The 16,845-nt window shown below is 41.0% G+C and overlaps 1 protein-coding gene and 1 non-coding gene across 2 annotated transcripts; one reads left to right on the top strand and one right to left on the bottom strand.

Annotated features, from left to right (window-relative positions):
- Window positions 1-4,766: 4,766 nt before the first annotated feature.
- On the bottom strand, window positions 4,767-4,840 carry Trnan-guu (transfer RNA asparagine (anticodon GUU)). The gene has a single exon. It is a non-coding gene; the product is annotated as a tRNA-Asn (tRNA).
- Window positions 4,841-13,132: 8,292 nt separating this feature from the next.
- Window positions 13,133-15,235, top strand: LOC143295199 (putative tubulin polyglutamylase ttll-15). Its single transcript, XM_076606769.1, has one exon. It carries the CDS (start codon window positions 13,228-13,230, stop codon window positions 14,779-14,781), a length of 1,554 nt encoding a protein of 517 aa, XP_076462884.1. The 5' UTR covers window positions 13,133-13,227; the 3' UTR covers window positions 14,782-15,235.
- The last annotated feature ends 1,610 nt before the right edge of the window (window positions 15,236-16,845 follow it).

The following is a 16,845-nucleotide window of genomic DNA, read 5'->3' as shown; positions in this document are numbered from 1 at the left end:
AAATAAATAAATAAATAAGACAACAATGATGATAAATAAGCCAATAAATGTAAAACATGCAGACTGGCACACATTCACTCATACACACACATATGCATAACAGATATGCACCAAACATGCAGTTTCACAGATATGAAAGCACAGTCAAATGCACATAAACGTACATGAGCCCCAACACACACACACACACACACACACACACACACACACATTACCCTGCACCCTCTCTACCCCCCTCCTCCACAGACTCATTTCTAGGCTACGTATCGCAGCTTCCACGGCACACACACACACACACACACACACACACACACACACACACACACACACACACACACACACACACACACACACACAGAGGCACACTTACGTAGATTTCAAGAGGATCTCCAAAATCACATACACACTAAAAAAAACAACAACAACAACAAACAAAAAAATAACCAAAAATTAAGTTTCATTTTTCATCCAGATTGTTTTTTAACAACATTCTACAGGGGGTTTTTTGTTTTGTTTTTGGTGTGTTCTTTTTCTGTTTTACCAGCTCATATTTCATGACTTTTATTTATTTAGTTTATTTTTATTATTTTTTTATACGTTGATATATTATTTTTTTTTTTTTTTTTTTTTTGTCTTATTATATTCTAAATTCCTACTCTTCACATTTTGGGCGTGCCCGGAGACTCGAACTCACAGCCTTCTGATTGTGAGAACGGCGATCACCCAACTGAGCCATGCAGGCACCCGACAAATACGGCCAAAAAGAGGTTTTTATCATGACGAACTGTGCTCAGTGTGCAAGAAGACAAGCAAATGGAATGGCGAGAATGATGGGGGCGGGGGATGGGTGGCGAGAGAAGTGGAGAGAGAGAGTAACCGGAAAAAAAGAGACAGACGGACAGACATATAGACAGACATAGAGTAACGTAGAAAATAACACACACACACACACACACACACACACACACACACACACACACACACACACACACACACAGAAAGAAATGGTCGAAGGGAAGAAACTCAGTTTCAGTTTCAGTTTCAGTAACTCAAGGAGGCGTCACTGCGCCTTCGGACAAATCCATATACGCTACACCACATCTGCCAAGCAGATGCCTGACCAGCAGCGTAACCCAACGTGCTTAGTCAGGCCTTGAGGGGGGAGGGAGGGAAGAAGTGAATAAATAATAGATAAGTGTGCATAAATAAGTAAATAAATAAATAATTACAATATAAAAAAGGTAGTAGTAGTAATAATAATAAAAATAATAATTAATAAATAAATAAATAAGACAACAATGATGATAAATAAGCAAATAAATGTAAAACATGAAGACACACATTCACACATATACCCACACATGCACAACAGATATACACCAAACATGCAGTTTCACAGATATGAAAGCACAGTCAAATACACATAAACGTACATGAGTCCCAACACACACACACACACACACACACACACACACACACATTACCCTACACCTCCTCTACCCCCTCCTCCACACACTCATTTCTAGGCTACGTATCGCAGCTTCCACGGCACACACACACACACACACACACACACATGAACACTTACTTGTACAAGCACACACACATACGCCCATATCCCCCACCCCCAACCCCACACACATATATATACAAAGATATAAATATATATATACACACCCGCACGTTCCAATATCCTGTTGCTCCCACAGTGTAGGTATGCATACACTCACATACCTCACTACCCCCTCCCCCCCCCCCCCCCCCCCCCCCCCCCCCCTCGCACACACACACACACACACACACACACACACACATACGCACGTGCACAGAACTCTCCTGACACTTGTGTACACTTACACCCTCGCGCATGCACAAACGCACTCAAACACACAGACTCATACATACACAAAAACACACACATACACACACGCACAGAGGCTGCCACTGATTGGCTGCAAGAGGGATGGGAAAAGATCTCTGATGCCAAAAACGTGGCGTCTAGTGTGTTGCTCAGTCTATTGTATTTGGAAAAGCCCACAGAGACTCTGTTCCGTTTTGAAGAAATTTGCGCAGTGTCGATATTTGTTTGATTTCCCAAGCATCGTGCTCTACCTTTCATGTTAGACTTACGGCCGCTCCCTCTCTCTGCTTTTTGACTCACTTGTGTAAAAAAAGTGAGTCTATGTTTTAACCCGGTGTTCGGTTGTCTGTGTGTGTGTGTGTGTGTGTGTGGTTGTGTGTCTGTGTGTCTGTGTGTCCGTGGTAAACTTTAACATTGACATTTTCTCTGCAAATAATTTGTCAGTTGACACCAAATTTGGCATAAAAATAGGAAAAATTCAGTTCTTTCCAGTCATCTTGTTTAAAACAATATTGCACCTCTGGGATGAGCACAAAAAAATATAAAAAATGAAGCCTAATTACATGCAAACTGCATTTACTGTTATATTTATATTTTTTGTATTCTCTAAACTTGGCACTTTGATCTGATATTCTGACCCAACAACAAGAGCAGTCATTATTATCATTTTTTGTTCAAACAGGAACTTCTTTTGCTAAGCATGGAAGTTTTATTTATTTTGCAAACGTTTTGGTGGAGATAGTAAAAAAGGGAAATTACTCTGTAATTAATGCTAGGGGACTTAATTCGTTTTAAACTGATCTTTCTCATCTTAAACATTACATTTTGAAATTATACTCAATACATAAAATGCTTGGATTTTTTTTTTTTTTTTTTTTAAGTGTATCACAAGTGAGTCTTGAAGGCCTTGCCTCTCTTGTATTTCTTTGAGGCGATCGATGGTGTGATGGCCTTGTACCTGTTCTGTTTGATATTCTTTGACTTTTCTGAGGATTTCCGATTTTCCTAGATGTAGGTCGCTCGTTGGTGTTGCGTTACCAGCAAGTCTGTCAGCTCGCTCATTTCCCTTAACACCTGCATGTCCCGGGCAGTATGACCATGTGAGTTTTTTAATCTGAAAGTTGCGCATTGCCTTATGCCACTCTGGGCTTCCCATTCCGTTTTCAATATTCTGTATGAGGTTCATTAAGTCGGTTAGAATCATGGCATGTTGGTTTCCGGGCGTACGGATGGACGATAGCCACTGGAGGACATTTGTCACAGCTTCAACTTCCATCGTTAGGCTGGAGGTTGTGACTTTGTGGGCAGCATTCTCTTCCCTAATTGTTTTTCCATTTTGTTTCGCAGTGAATCCCCAACTGGATTAGTCTTTGGTGACTGAGCCATCTGTGTATATGATGATGTCCTCTTCTTTACTGTTTTCTTCTATGAGTAGCTTCACTTCCGCATCAGTTTTGCCCTCTGGCCATTCCCGACAATGTCTTCCTAGAGTGGGTGAAATGGCTGTGTTGAATAGATGGTTGAGGTTTTCGGGGTTTTTCTCCCATTCTTTTGTTTCTTTCAGGTCTTGTAGTCGGCATACTAGCTGGATTGTGTCTTCTGCTTGCCCCATCCATGATCTTCCTCGACCTAGACGGCTGCCTTTTGGTTCTTTGACTGCGTCATGCAGTGGGTTTTGAGGGTTTTCTAATGCTTTGAAGTAGGTCTTGACCTGTTCTAACTTGTTTCTGGCCTGCACTGAAGGAAGGTCAAGCAGGTATCGCATGGTTTCTGTGGGAGTGTCTTTTGTTGTTCCAAGGATCAGCCTCATAGCTTCATTTTGAACTCTTTCTAATTTTAGGAGGTTGCTTTGAGATGGTGTTGTCAGCCCAAGTCCGTAGTCGATCACACTGAGGACGAGTGATTGGTATAGCAGGAAGAGGTGGCGTTGTTCAATACCTTTGGTTGCCATTGCTTTTAAGACTGAAAGGCCCTTTTTGCATTTGAGAACAGTATTTTCCGTATGTTTTCTGAAGGTCAGCATCCTGTCGAAGTGTATTCCTAGGTAGGGTAGGCATTCAGTTTTCTCGATCTGAATCCCGTCGAATGACACAGGTGGTGGTGATTTGCTCGCGGTTCTGTTGTTGAGGGTGCACAGCAACATTAATTTTGGGCTTTCACTGGATTGATGGAAGATCCTGTGTCTTTGCACCATTGAGCAATATTGTTTAGTTGTTTCTGGACGGCTTTAGTTCTTTCCTGAGCATCCTTCGAAGTTTTGAAGACCAGGCCATCATCCGCAAGAGTAAGCACCCGAGCTATTCCGTTGTTGTTTAAGTCTGCAAGGCCCTTCGTGTAGACATTGTAGAGGACAGGAGAGAGCGGAGACCCTTGTGGCAGTCCCATGGATAGTCAGTTTAGAAGGTGCAGACATCCAATCTCTGAGGCGTAGGACGACGGTTCTTTCCTGAAGCGCTGCTGCTATCCATCTTGTCAGTGTCAAACTTACTCCATACCTTAGTAGCAGCTCCATGAGGTGCGCAAACTGGACTTTATTGTAGGCATCTTCAAGGTCGATTGCTACTGCTAGTGTCTCTTCTTTTCTTTGAAATCCTTCATACACCTCATATGCAAAAGCAACTGCATTTTCCCATGTGGACTTGCCTGTTCTGTAACCACCTTGATTTGAAGGGAGAATGTGCCGGTGTTCAAGATCCCTTGCAAGTTTCCTGGCTATCATGCGTTCTATGAGCTTTCCAGCAATGTTTTGCATGGTTAGGATCCGGTAGCCACTTACCTGACGATGGTCCTTTCCTGCTGACATCGACAAAGAATACCCAAGACAATAAAAACTAACCTAAACAAATAAACAGATTGTTATATAAAAAATATATATATTAGAAAAATAAATAAATTAAAAAAACGACGTCCCTGGGTGGGCTCGAACCACCAACCTTTCGGTTAACAGCCGAACGCGCTAACCGATTGCGCCACAGAGACGGCTGGTAATTTGCTCTTTGTAAACTGTCACAAACGTCACCAGCATGAACTGAGACTTTTTTTTTCTTTTTTTCCCCCCTAAAGCGGAAATCTTTCAAGATCATAAGATGAGTAATCTTTCTGTACGAGTTTCAGTTGATTACTTCATTGAAGTTGCCTTTTGTTTACTGTAAACAGTTTAGATAATGTTACAACATTTTGCGGGGGTCCAGTCACGTGTCTGTTGTTCAGTCTTTCACTATGATTTCCATGAATGCGTCCATTGTCTGTGTCAGTTGACAATTAATCGATGATTTAGTGTTCTTTATGCTGCACTGGGTTGACTAAATGTCGGTTTTTAAACCGGTTTCTTTTCTTCTTCTTCAGTCTTCTTCTTCATTCTGTTTTCTTCCACTGAGCAAACATTCTACCCTGAGAGTACATTACCTTCATGACTCGGATCCTACACTGAATCTTCATGTTTTGTTGTATGAAAATCAATCATGTGGTTCTGGTGTTTAATCCAAAAATATGTTTTGACTCAGTGGCGCAGTTGAGGACAAAACATTGTTTAATGTACACAGTTATCTACCTTGTGCTTGTCCAATCAAAGAGAATGCGCACTGCGGTTTTGACCCAAGAGCAATTTCGGCCGAGACCTCGACTTTATCTTAAAATGAGCGAAAAGGACATGACCCTACATCGGCCCATCTCCGATCGACTGTCAAAAAAAAAAAAAAAAAAAAAAAAGAAAAAAAAAGACTTTGAAGGGCAAAGGTGGTTTAATCTCACCGTGGCCCGTGTAACTTCACTGACCCGCGCGTCTATACTGACCCTCCCCCTCTCTCCCCCACCTGCCCCCCCCCCCCCCCCCCCGCCCCCCTAACCAAAACACCCCCCTTTCCACCAATCAACGCTTTGATCACCGGCCGTAGCGTGACAGGCAGACTTCGTTTCATTAGGCTTTAATTACGCCTTCAGTGTGATTCATCATTAACTCAGTTTGATCAGAGACTGATACAGATCGAAACAGTCATGCCAGTGCAGGCATACATAGCTCAGTGAGAACAAGTATAGAATCGTCAGCTGTTCGGGTTGAGAGAGGACTGAGAGGGACAGGGCCGGGGACTGACACTGACAGACACAGTTCAGTTCAGTTACTGACTGAGGAGGCGTCACTGCGTTCGGACAAATCCATATACGCTACACGCCAGCAGCGTAACCCAAGTACTAAGTCAGGCCATGAGTGAAAAAAGCGGTGCATAAACAAATAAATAGTGGATACATAAGTGTTAATTAATGAATAGATAAATAGATGACTGAATACATAAACAAACAAATAAACGTATAACATAAAAAAGGAGTAAGCAGATATACAATGAAATGAAATGCAGGGTGGTGGGGGAGGGGGAGGGGAACAAACTAGTAAATAAATACTGAATAGATGAACTTATGAATAAATAAAGACAGACGGAGACATAGGCAGAGAACATGTATAGACTCGTTCACGACTGAGAGAGACAGACAGACAGCTTCGGAGATACAGACTCCACAGAGACAGACAGACAGACGGTATTTCGGTGGTAGAAGGGATCGATGGAAAGGGATGGAGGTCTTGGGTAGACTGATACACGGATATAGATATTCCGGGTGGCGGAGATCAATACGGGGATTGAGAAGCCTGTCTTCGTGTCTCCGTCAGTCACGGTCTTTTGGACTGGACTGGTATTCCTTCAGTGGCACGTCGATCCTCTTCTCAGCCGAGCCACTGAGGGTACAGTCTGGGTCGTCTGACTGAGTTGTCCACCACTGACGTGGGAAGGTACTGTTATCACTCCAAGGAATTATCACTGAGGTAGAACATATACCTGCACAACAACAATAACAACACTTAGTTCAGTTTGCGCACTGATGTGTTGTGTACTCTCTCTCTCTCTCTCTCTCTCTCTCTCTCTCCGGCACCGTCACGCACACACACACACACACACACACACACACACACACACACTCACACCGACATACACACACACGCACTGGCACGCGCGCGCGCACCGGCGAACGAACGCACGCACACACATTTCGTGATGGACCTGTGTTCTGCACATGTGTTGTGTACTCTCTCTCTCTCTCTCTCTCTCCGTCACACACACACACACACACACACACACACACACACACACACACACACACATACACTGATACACACCGTGTCTGTTCACTCAAACTGAAGTCACGCCCCGAAAATTATACCTGCAGGCTACTTGTCACATTTCAGTGCTGTACAGTGGTGGCAGCTCGGGGAGAGGTTGACAGTATATAGTGTCATTTGTCGCAGGCAGGCTCAGCACCGTCGTATATCAATACGTATAGGCCGTGTCAGTGAAGGTTCCTTATTCATCTGTGGGGTTGGGGGTGGGAGATATGGGCGTGTGTGTGTGTGCTTGTACAAGTAAGTGTTCATCTGTGTGTGTGTGTGTGTGTGTGTGCCGTGGAAGCTGCGATACATAGACTAGAAATGAGTGTGTGGAGGAGGGGGGTAGAGGAGGTGCAGGGTAATGTGTGTGTGTGTGTGTGTGTGTGTGTGTGTGTGTGTGTGCCGGTGTTGGAGCTCATGTACGTTTATATGTATTTGACTGTGCTTTCATATCTGTGAAACTGCATGTTTGGTGCATATCTGTTATGCATGTGTGTGTGTATGTGTGAATGTGTGTCTTCATGTTTTACATTTATTTGCTTATTTATCATCATTGTTGTCTTATTTATTTACTTATTTATTTATTTATTATTATTATTTTTTTATTATTACCATTACTACTACCTTTTTTATATCATAATTATTATTTATTTATTTATTTATTTATGTAAGCTTATCTATTATTTATTCACCTTTTTTCTCAAGGCCTGACTAAGCGCGTTGGGTTACGCTGCTGGTCAGGCACTGCTTGGCAGATGTGGTGTAGCGCATATGGATTTGTCCGAACGCAGTGACGCCTCCTTGAGCCACTGAAACTGAAACTGAAACTCCTTATTCAGTCATAACAATATAAATAGTTGATGTGTGTATTGACGTCAGTGACTGATCGCGACAGGTACGTCGATTGACATAGCCGGAACACATCATGTAAGTGCTGACGAACCAACGTGGCATCCGTGCCTAAGAAACGCCAGTGGTATAGGTGTGGCCTATGATAATATTTTATGAGATTATAAATTGTCATAATTGACTGAGACCCGCCGGGTTGCCCGGCTCTGCGGCAGCCGAGGGACCGTTGTCAGTCCATCTGCCTCAGTCATATCATAGTCGAGTTCAAGCCGGACAATTTTTTTTCTGATATTAGTAATTCGCACTACCATGGTGGGTGTTATTTAAAAAAAAAAAAAAAAAAAAAAAAAAAAAAAAAAAAAACGAGAAAAAAAAAGACCATACAGCTTTGAAGCTAAATCGATCCTCATTCCTTTTTAAATTTTGTTTAATGTCATAGTCTTCCGGCTGGGCTTATTTTTCTGTACCGTTGTCTCGGCAGAAGTTCAATATCTACATGAATTTACTGAGGCAGATGTGAAGCGTAATTATGCAGCGCTAGGGTTTTTGTTGTTGTTGTTGTTGTTTGTTTGTTTGTTTTGTTTTGTTTTGTTTCAGTTGTTTGTTTTGTTTTTGTTTTAGTGTCTCTTTTGTTTTTTAAAGGTATGCCTTATCAGTTGCTCAGTTACACCGTGCCAAGAATAACCCATCTGCACGTGCAAACAGTACTTATTTGTATCGTCAGTTCAGTTGTTTCGTTGAAACATTGAACAAAAACAAGACTGACAAACCCGGACACTAGTGCAAGTTTTACCACGCATGCCATGCACCCTAGCTCTCACTGATCAGTTAACCCGGCCTTCATGTCCGGTGCAACATTTCTTTGTGTCGATCTTCTAGTTACATACATAAACGGAGTTAGTTCAACTGACTGAATCAGTCGAGTCAAATCAAATTATAGTGGTGCCTCGAGTCCGAGCCCCCGGCCGTCGCGGCAGCGGATCACTAACCGGCCATAAGATAAGATAAGATAAGATAAGAAGATAAGAATAACTTTATTATCTCCAACTGGAGAAATTTGGTCAGGTGCAAGACATAGACAAGTAAACAACATGGGGACTATAACTGTAAAGGTCAACAACAGCTTTTACGAATATTACGAAGATACAAATGTAAAAAATATCACATATACCGTTTCATACATACATCCACACGCTGCAGCTAATAACTAGTATTCTTAATGTAAAAACAGAAAGAATTAAGAAACATTTTTTGAATATAATTATGAACATAGCCTACTATACTGCACATTGATTATCTGAATAGACAGATAAGATAAGAATAAAGATAAATTGCGGAAAACCGCAACCAGATAATCAGCACACACCCGCACCCCACCCCCACCCCCACCCCCACCCCACACACGTGAATTACTTGATTAAACAAGAGTAATAAACACATGTTCTCAAATAAAAGCATTTCACATATTCGCTTTTAAAAACATTGCAATCTCAAGGCTATCGCTACCACGTTAGCATCTACTTCACGTCAAAACATAGTTAGTCCTAGTCGATGAATTAAATAAACTTTATGTAAGAAATAAACAGACTGATGTGCGCTGTAGTTGTGTCACCAGTGAGTCACAATGGATTTTTTGAAAGGGGTTTTTCTTGTTTTTCATTCTCAGTCTTTCGGTTTGTGCAGATGAAAATGGAAGCGTTATCATTTTTATGTGCAGTATTGTTGTTGTTTTAAATAAACAGTATGCGCATTTCATACTGAACACAAATTAAACAAGAGAGGCAAGGCCTTCAAGACTCACTTGTGATACACTTTAAAAAAAAAAAAAAAAAAGTAATTATTAAAATGTGTTCTGTATTTGTTATTATAAAGCGTCGCGTTTAAAAAAAAAAAAGAAAAAAAAAAGAAAAAAAAAAAGAAAAGAAGAAGCAGTCCTAACCAGATTCGAACCCTGCGTGTTCAAGTGAGAAGAAACTGCCTTATCCATTACACTATCGTGGCTACTTAACTGACGTTCTAAAATTTAACATTTGGACATACTTTTTTAAAGGGCGATAAATCAATTGCGGTATTCGCAGTGAGAACGCTGTTTAAATCATACTATTCTGGTGTATCTTGGGCATTCAAAAAATCTTTAAGGGCAATAACAAAATTCTTTTTAATGGCTATCGCCGCAATCACACTGCAACATTTAGCCGTTTTCACTAGGTCTAGATAGATGTACAAGTTTAGTTACACCCGCCAGGAATATAGTAGGACACGGTCGATTCAATTTCTCTTTTGTGTTCATTCTGGTTTTATAGTTTTAAAGTTGATATGAAAAGTTAGTATTTTGTTAAACTAATAACATGTAGAGCCAAGTACAAGTACTTAAACGTTAGTCGTAAGAAGTGAAAAGGACTTCATTTTGAGAAAAGTCAAGACTGGAAATTTTTTCGTTTCATTGTGATCAGTTCAAGGGTATTAACTCGCATAGTTTACAATTTTTAACTGTGAATTCCGACTGATTCTGTGGATATTTTTATGGCAATTTGGGGCATAATCCAGTAAGTGATGAGGCATTCACAAATCTTTCTCTGAATAAATATTTAACAGTCTCCTTCTGCAACTTTCCATCACATGTTATCGTGTATTGTCCATTGAATATAGGATTGAATGGGCAGGTCAACAACTTGAAACAAAATGGCGTCGTTCGCGTTCGCGAAGAATATGAGCACGCGCTTTGAATGTGTATAAATATGTGTACGCAATTGATTTTTGCCCATGACCTTCAGGGCTCAGCCAACAGATCTGTAAAGTCCACTCGTCGTATTGATTTTAGTATTTTCCGAAAAAGACCACTTGGGCGAATGAACCAAGTGAAAACCCTGTACACTTAGAGTAAAACACACAATCTTTTTATGTATTGAGTATAATTTCAAAATGTAATGTTTAAGATGAGAAAGATCAGTTTAAAGCAAATTAAGTCCCCTAGCATTAATTACAGAGTAATTTCCCTTCTTTACTATCTGCACCAAAACGTTTGCAAAATAAATAAAACTTCCATGCTTAGCAAAAGAAGTTCCCGTTTGAAAAAAAAATGATAATAATGACCGCTCTTGTTGTTGGGTCCGAATATCAGATCAAAGTGCCAAGTTTAGAGAATGCAAAAAATATAAATATAACAGTAAATGCAGTTTGCATATGATTAGGCTTCATTTATTATTTTTTTGTGCCCATCCCAGAGGTGCAAAATTGTTTTAAACAAGATGACTGGAAAGAACTGAATTTTTCCTATTTTTATGCCTAATTTGGTGTCAACTGACAAAGTATTTGCAGAGAAAATGTCAATGTTAAAGACGGTTTACCACACACACACACACACACACACACATACATACACACACACACACACACACACACACACACACACACACAGACAACCGAACACCGGGTTAAAACATAGACTCACTTTGTTTACACAAATGAGTCAAAAATGTGCGAGAACCACGTACGCCCTATAACTCAGTGATCAGCTTTCACTTCAATACCAACAAAATACATCTACTCATGAAACCGAAGCAATGCTTTTAAAAGAGAAAACATACAGCTGGTTGAGTTTCTTCTTGTTTTTGTTTTTGTTTTGCAAGACCCGAATGAGGACGATTGATATTTACTGCTACATAAGACAAAACAAAGATTGAATATTTAATAATAAACTGACTTAACTCGTGCCCAAATCAGGAACGAGAACAACCAGCTGCACAAGGTTTTGACGTTGCTTAAGTAACCTCCCCTGATGGTTACCGTTGAGCTTTCCAGTCCTAAACTTCATCGTGCAAACCGCGTACTCGCCTGTCCAGTTTCCTCGTGTACGTGGACCAATCTTTTCGGCTGCTCCAGGTGATCAAGAAATTATCAGTTTGGTGAGTGAAACTCCAGACAGAAAACGATGCCGAAAAGGAACCAGCCTTTCAAGTTCCTTATGGATAAAGTTACCGTTCGAAGACAGGGGCTAGGCCTAAACTTCACGAAAACTTTATTTTATTTTTATTTTTATTTTTATTTATTTTTTTTTTTTTTGTACAGAATACCTTAAGAAGATACTTCTGTGGCACAGGTTTGATCTACAAGTCTACAGAATCAGTTTGCTCGGTTACTTAACGTAAACATCCGTGCTTCCAAATCAGGCTCGAAAAGTCACTGGTAACTTATCGAGGTGTGGTAACGTTGATTTATAGTTAGGATGTACAATTTTTGTTTAAAAAAAAAACCAAAAAAAAACAACAACCTAACTGTTTACACCCATCAACAGGCGCATGCTCTACTTGCCTCTCTGACACAATGACTCAGCCAGATCTGCGTGTCACTGTTTATGATCTTTCGATTTCAGTCGCTTTCTGAGTTTCTCTGTCTCTCCACCCCCACCTCCGCATCCCATCCCTCTCTCTCGCTCTGTCTGTCTGTCTCAGTCTCACTTGTTTGACGCAGAAAGACAGACAGAGGTACACACTTGTATACATATGCACACATAGTGTACGTGAGTGTAGATTTTAGAAACAGGCATATGAATTAAAAGATACAAGATTTGTTTCAGTCACATTTGGTGCAGTGTGTGTGTGTGCGCGCGCACATCTGTTTCTTCTATTTTTTTTAATTGATTTTTTTTTTCTTCTTAACAAGATCTAGACTTGTATTCAATTCTTTTCAGCACACACACACACACACACACACACACACACACACACACACACACACACACACACACACACACACACAATTGGTGTGGATAAGGGGTGAGGGATTGGACAAGGGGTGGGATATGTTTGTGTGTGTGTGTGTGTGTGCGTGTGAATAGTCTCACTGCATGTTGCAATCTGTATATATGTGTGCGTCACTCTGTGTGAATGTGTGTATTATTACACTATTAACAGGACTGACTTCAATTTCAGACACAATGAGCTGAGACAGTGGGAGTCACACATTGCACAACCAACACAAGAACAAAATAGTCGAGGGCAGACCCAAAGCCATTGTACCAAGCAGTGACAAAGTGATTTAAGAAACCACTGAACAGGAACATGACTTGGCACAAACTTCAGTTCACTGGCCAGTGTGTGTTGTGGAGACACAGAGAGTGAGTCAGTCAGCAACAAACAGGATGCAGTTGATGTGCCTGTCAACTTCATTTTGATCTTGCAATCTTATGTTTTAAACAAGGTGTGTGTTCAACCCTTTTTTTTCGCCTTATTTATTCTTGAAAGTTATTAAGGCTAGGAGTTCTTTGTATTCTTTTTTTGTTGGAAGTAGTTAACATACATTTATTGTGTCTTCTCTAGAGGAGACAAGAAAACATTTTTTTCAAACTGAAGTAAAGAAATCCACAATGCATTACAGTAGATTTGACACCTCAGAGGTGACGGGTATGAAGCGTCGTTATAGAGGACCAAGTCGGTTCATGTACCTGTGTGCTTTCGTCTTGGTGCTGGGAGTGATGCTGACATTCCTCAACATCTACCAGCTGCACAAGATGAGGGAAGAGCACAGCATTCACCAGGCTTCCTCTGCTTTGGTGGAGGGGAAACCAGAGGACAGAACAGGGTCCATCGTCTGGATCCACGGCAAGAACCTGCAGACTGGCTACCTGCAGCACGTGTTCAATGTCTTTGAACAGAGTGGATTCACCACAGGGGACCAGACAGATGAGTGGCATGTGCTGTGGGCCCACGACTACCCCTTCAAAGAGCTCAGCCAGCTCATGTCTCACCTGAAGCCTTATCAGAAAGTGAACCACTTCCCAGGGTCGGGTTTCATCACAAACAAGGTCAGCCTGGTCACCAGCAAGATGAATTTCATTCCCATGGCCTTCAAGCTTCCTAAAGACAAAGACCACTTCCTCTCCTACAGCCGCAGCCACCCCCAGATGATGTGGGTGCAGAAGAATAACAACCACCGAGGGATTCACATCAAGAGCGCTGCAGAGCTGGACATGAAAAAAGAAGGGTCGTTCATTCAGCAGTATGTGGACAAACCTTTCCTCATTGATGGTCACAAGTTTGACATAGGGATTTACACCATTCTTACTTCTATCAATCCTCTGAGGGTGTATATCGTTGAGGATGATGCTTTGTTCCGATTTTGCCCTGAAGAATATTACCCATTTGATCCCAACATACTGGATAAATATGTTGTCCATGATGATTACTTGCCTTTGTGGAAGATTCGCTCACTGCATGCTCTGTACTCAGAAAAGGGTTTTAACTTCAAGGTTACTTTTAACGAGTACTTAAAATCCAAAGGTTTGCCATACAAAAAGGTGTGGGCTGATATGATAGCTGCCATTCAAGCTGTGTACTTATCGAAGGAACATAACCTGATGGAGACTGCAAGCAAATATCCCAGCACCAACAACTTCTTTGAGATGGTACGGTTTGACTTTGTTTTGGACGAGAAACTCAACGTCTATCTCATGGAAGCCAACATGTCACCCAACTTGTCCTCAAAGCATTTCCCACCCAACAAACGACTGTATGAGCACGTCATCTTCACCTTGCTCAGCTTGGTTGGCCTGACACAGCATCTGTCTCGTGAACATCTCGACTTTGAGGAAGATATGCGTGTTGCAGCCACTGACATCCGCGTGTATCCAGACATGTGCTCTACGTCGACATGCACAGAATCCTGTGTTCCCGCTGAGTGCAAGCTTTGTCGTAAGTGTGTCACCCGTGCTTTGGAGAAAGTGCTAAAATTAGCCTACCTGGAGCATCACCGTCGAGGCGCTGCACGAAGAGTATTCCCACCTGCCATCAATGAGACGCAAGCAAAGTTGTGGGATCCATCCACTGACTGGCCCGGCACTGAGGAACTCTCAGACAGAAACAGGCTGATGTATCGATGGTTTATCGGTAAATGTCGAATGGACCAAACTTACTGTGTGTAATGGATGAAATGCCCTACTTCTTTTATTTTTATTCTTTTTCCTTCTCCTGCTTCTTATTCATGACATCCTTGATAGAGATCAGAGATAGAGATGTAGATAGATATATATAGATATAGATAGATAGATGGATGATCATTATTGTGGAAATATCTAGTGTTTATGGTTGATCTTTGGAGGGAGTCACAAATATTTTGTGCAAGGCGTTTTGCCGTCTATCTGTCAGTCAGTTTTCTTTTTCATTCATATCTATATATTGTTTATATATTTATCGTGTGTGCTTTCATTGTTGGTTTTTTATCCTTATTTTTATATTTCTTTTTATTCTATTTTATCATTTATGTCAGAAATAGTCTAGTGTTTGTATTTGAAAAGTGTGTGTGTGTGACTGCATACATTTATGTGTTCCAGCCAGTTGTTTTGTATGCTCCATAATACACACATGTCGCTCTGTTTGAGTCTTTGAAATTGTTAAACATTTTTTTCAGGCTATGACTGTGAGGAAGTATATGGTTTTTGTCATGAATGGTATTCATCATGAAGTTGCAAAAATACTCAAAAGAATTTTAAGCACAAGTTTGATAGTCTGCTCATATATCATGATTTTTATGACTGTGTATGGGTGTTTGTATAAGTTTTTTATGTCAATGTTTAATTTGATTTTGGTGTCAAGTTAAAAGATGAATGTTTATTCACGTACTTACCTCTTCATGCTCTGCAGCGTTTTAGATCACCACCAGAGATTTCCACTGCTGCCAGTCTTGTGCTGTCTTGTGCTGTCTTCCCTCAGGTGTAGTTGTTCTCCTTCAGTTATTTTTCAGCCATTCTTTGCCATGTCTCCCTTGATTTTCCTCCACTCTTTTCCCATCTGGTGTCCAGTGAAGGACTTCCCTTGGAAGTACATCTGGTGGCATTCTGAGGACATGTCCTATCCAGAGCCTTCGTTTTTGTTGGATCTCAGTGGTGATGTACAGCTTGAAGATTCTTTTCTAGAGTCCAGTGTTTGAGATGGTGTTTGACCCCATCCCTCAAAAACTGGAACTGTACATAGGCAACAGTTCTGTAATATTTCCAGTTGATAGCTGATGCTTGTGATGACTTTCCAGGACTCTGATCCGTGCAAAAGAGCACTGAGAACATTGCTCCTAAACAGTTAGTTTTGTGCTGATGGTGATGGCAGAATGGTTAAGATGCTTATCGGACAATACAGTGCCCGTGAGGGACTTGGTTTAAATCCTGGTCTTGCCCTTTTTCCCAAGTTTGACTTGGAAAAACAAACTGAGCACCTCGTTATTTGGATGAGACGATAATCCAAGGTTCAATGTGGGGCACACACCTGCGTACTGAAAAAGAATCCATGGAAAAGTAAATGTTGTCCTCTGTCAAAATTATGTGGATTAAATCCACTCTGATAGGTACAGTATGAAAATGCATGCTCTGAATGTCTGACTAATAGAGTGAGTCGTGTTATATGCTGCTGGTCAGAAATCTGCCTAGCAGATGTGGCGCAGCATGTAAGTGGATTTTTCCAAACGCAGTGATGCCTTCGGGAGAAACTGAAACTTGGTGCCATTGCCATTCTTACAGATGTTCCCGAATGACATGAGAGCCATGCTGGCCTTGGGAGATTTTTGTCTCAGTTTCTGCTACTACTGCATCACCATCCATAACTCTGGTACATCCTCTGTATCTTCTCCCTGTATTTTTGACAGGTTGATCAGTGGTTTGGCTTATGAACTCTCTTCTGTTCATTCTTTGTGCTGATCTTGAGGCCCAGGCTTACCTGTGGCAGAGTCAAGTTTTTACTGTCTTAGTCTGGGAGTCTGCATGATGAAGGCAGAGAAGTTCATTTGAATAAAAAAAAAAATGTATTAGTATTATTTATTTCATGGATTTGGGGGGGGGGGGGGGGGGGGGGGGGGAGGTTGTTTCGTTTTTAGCATGAATGCTGTTGAATATATCTTGAAAAAAGAAAAAAAGAAAAACCCAAAAAAGTCTTATTAACATTTTAAAGAAATATATTTTGAAAAAAAAAGGTGACACAATTATCTGGTGATGATTTTGATA

Source organism: Babylonia areolata, chromosome 20, assembly GCF_041734735.1.
Source record: "Babylonia areolata isolate BAREFJ2019XMU chromosome 20, ASM4173473v1, whole genome shotgun sequence".
Lineage (NCBI taxonomy): Eukaryota > Metazoa > Mollusca > Gastropoda > Neogastropoda > Buccinidae > Babylonia > Babylonia areolata.
Note: the sequence above shows the minus strand (reverse complement) of the source record. Positions and strands in the feature narration are given on the sequence as shown.

Excerpts from the sequence above, each read along its gene's own strand:
- LOC143295199 (XM_076606769.1), top strand. The coding sequence starts at position 13,228 with ATGCATTACAGTAGATTTGACACCTCAGAGGTGACGGGTATGAAGCGT.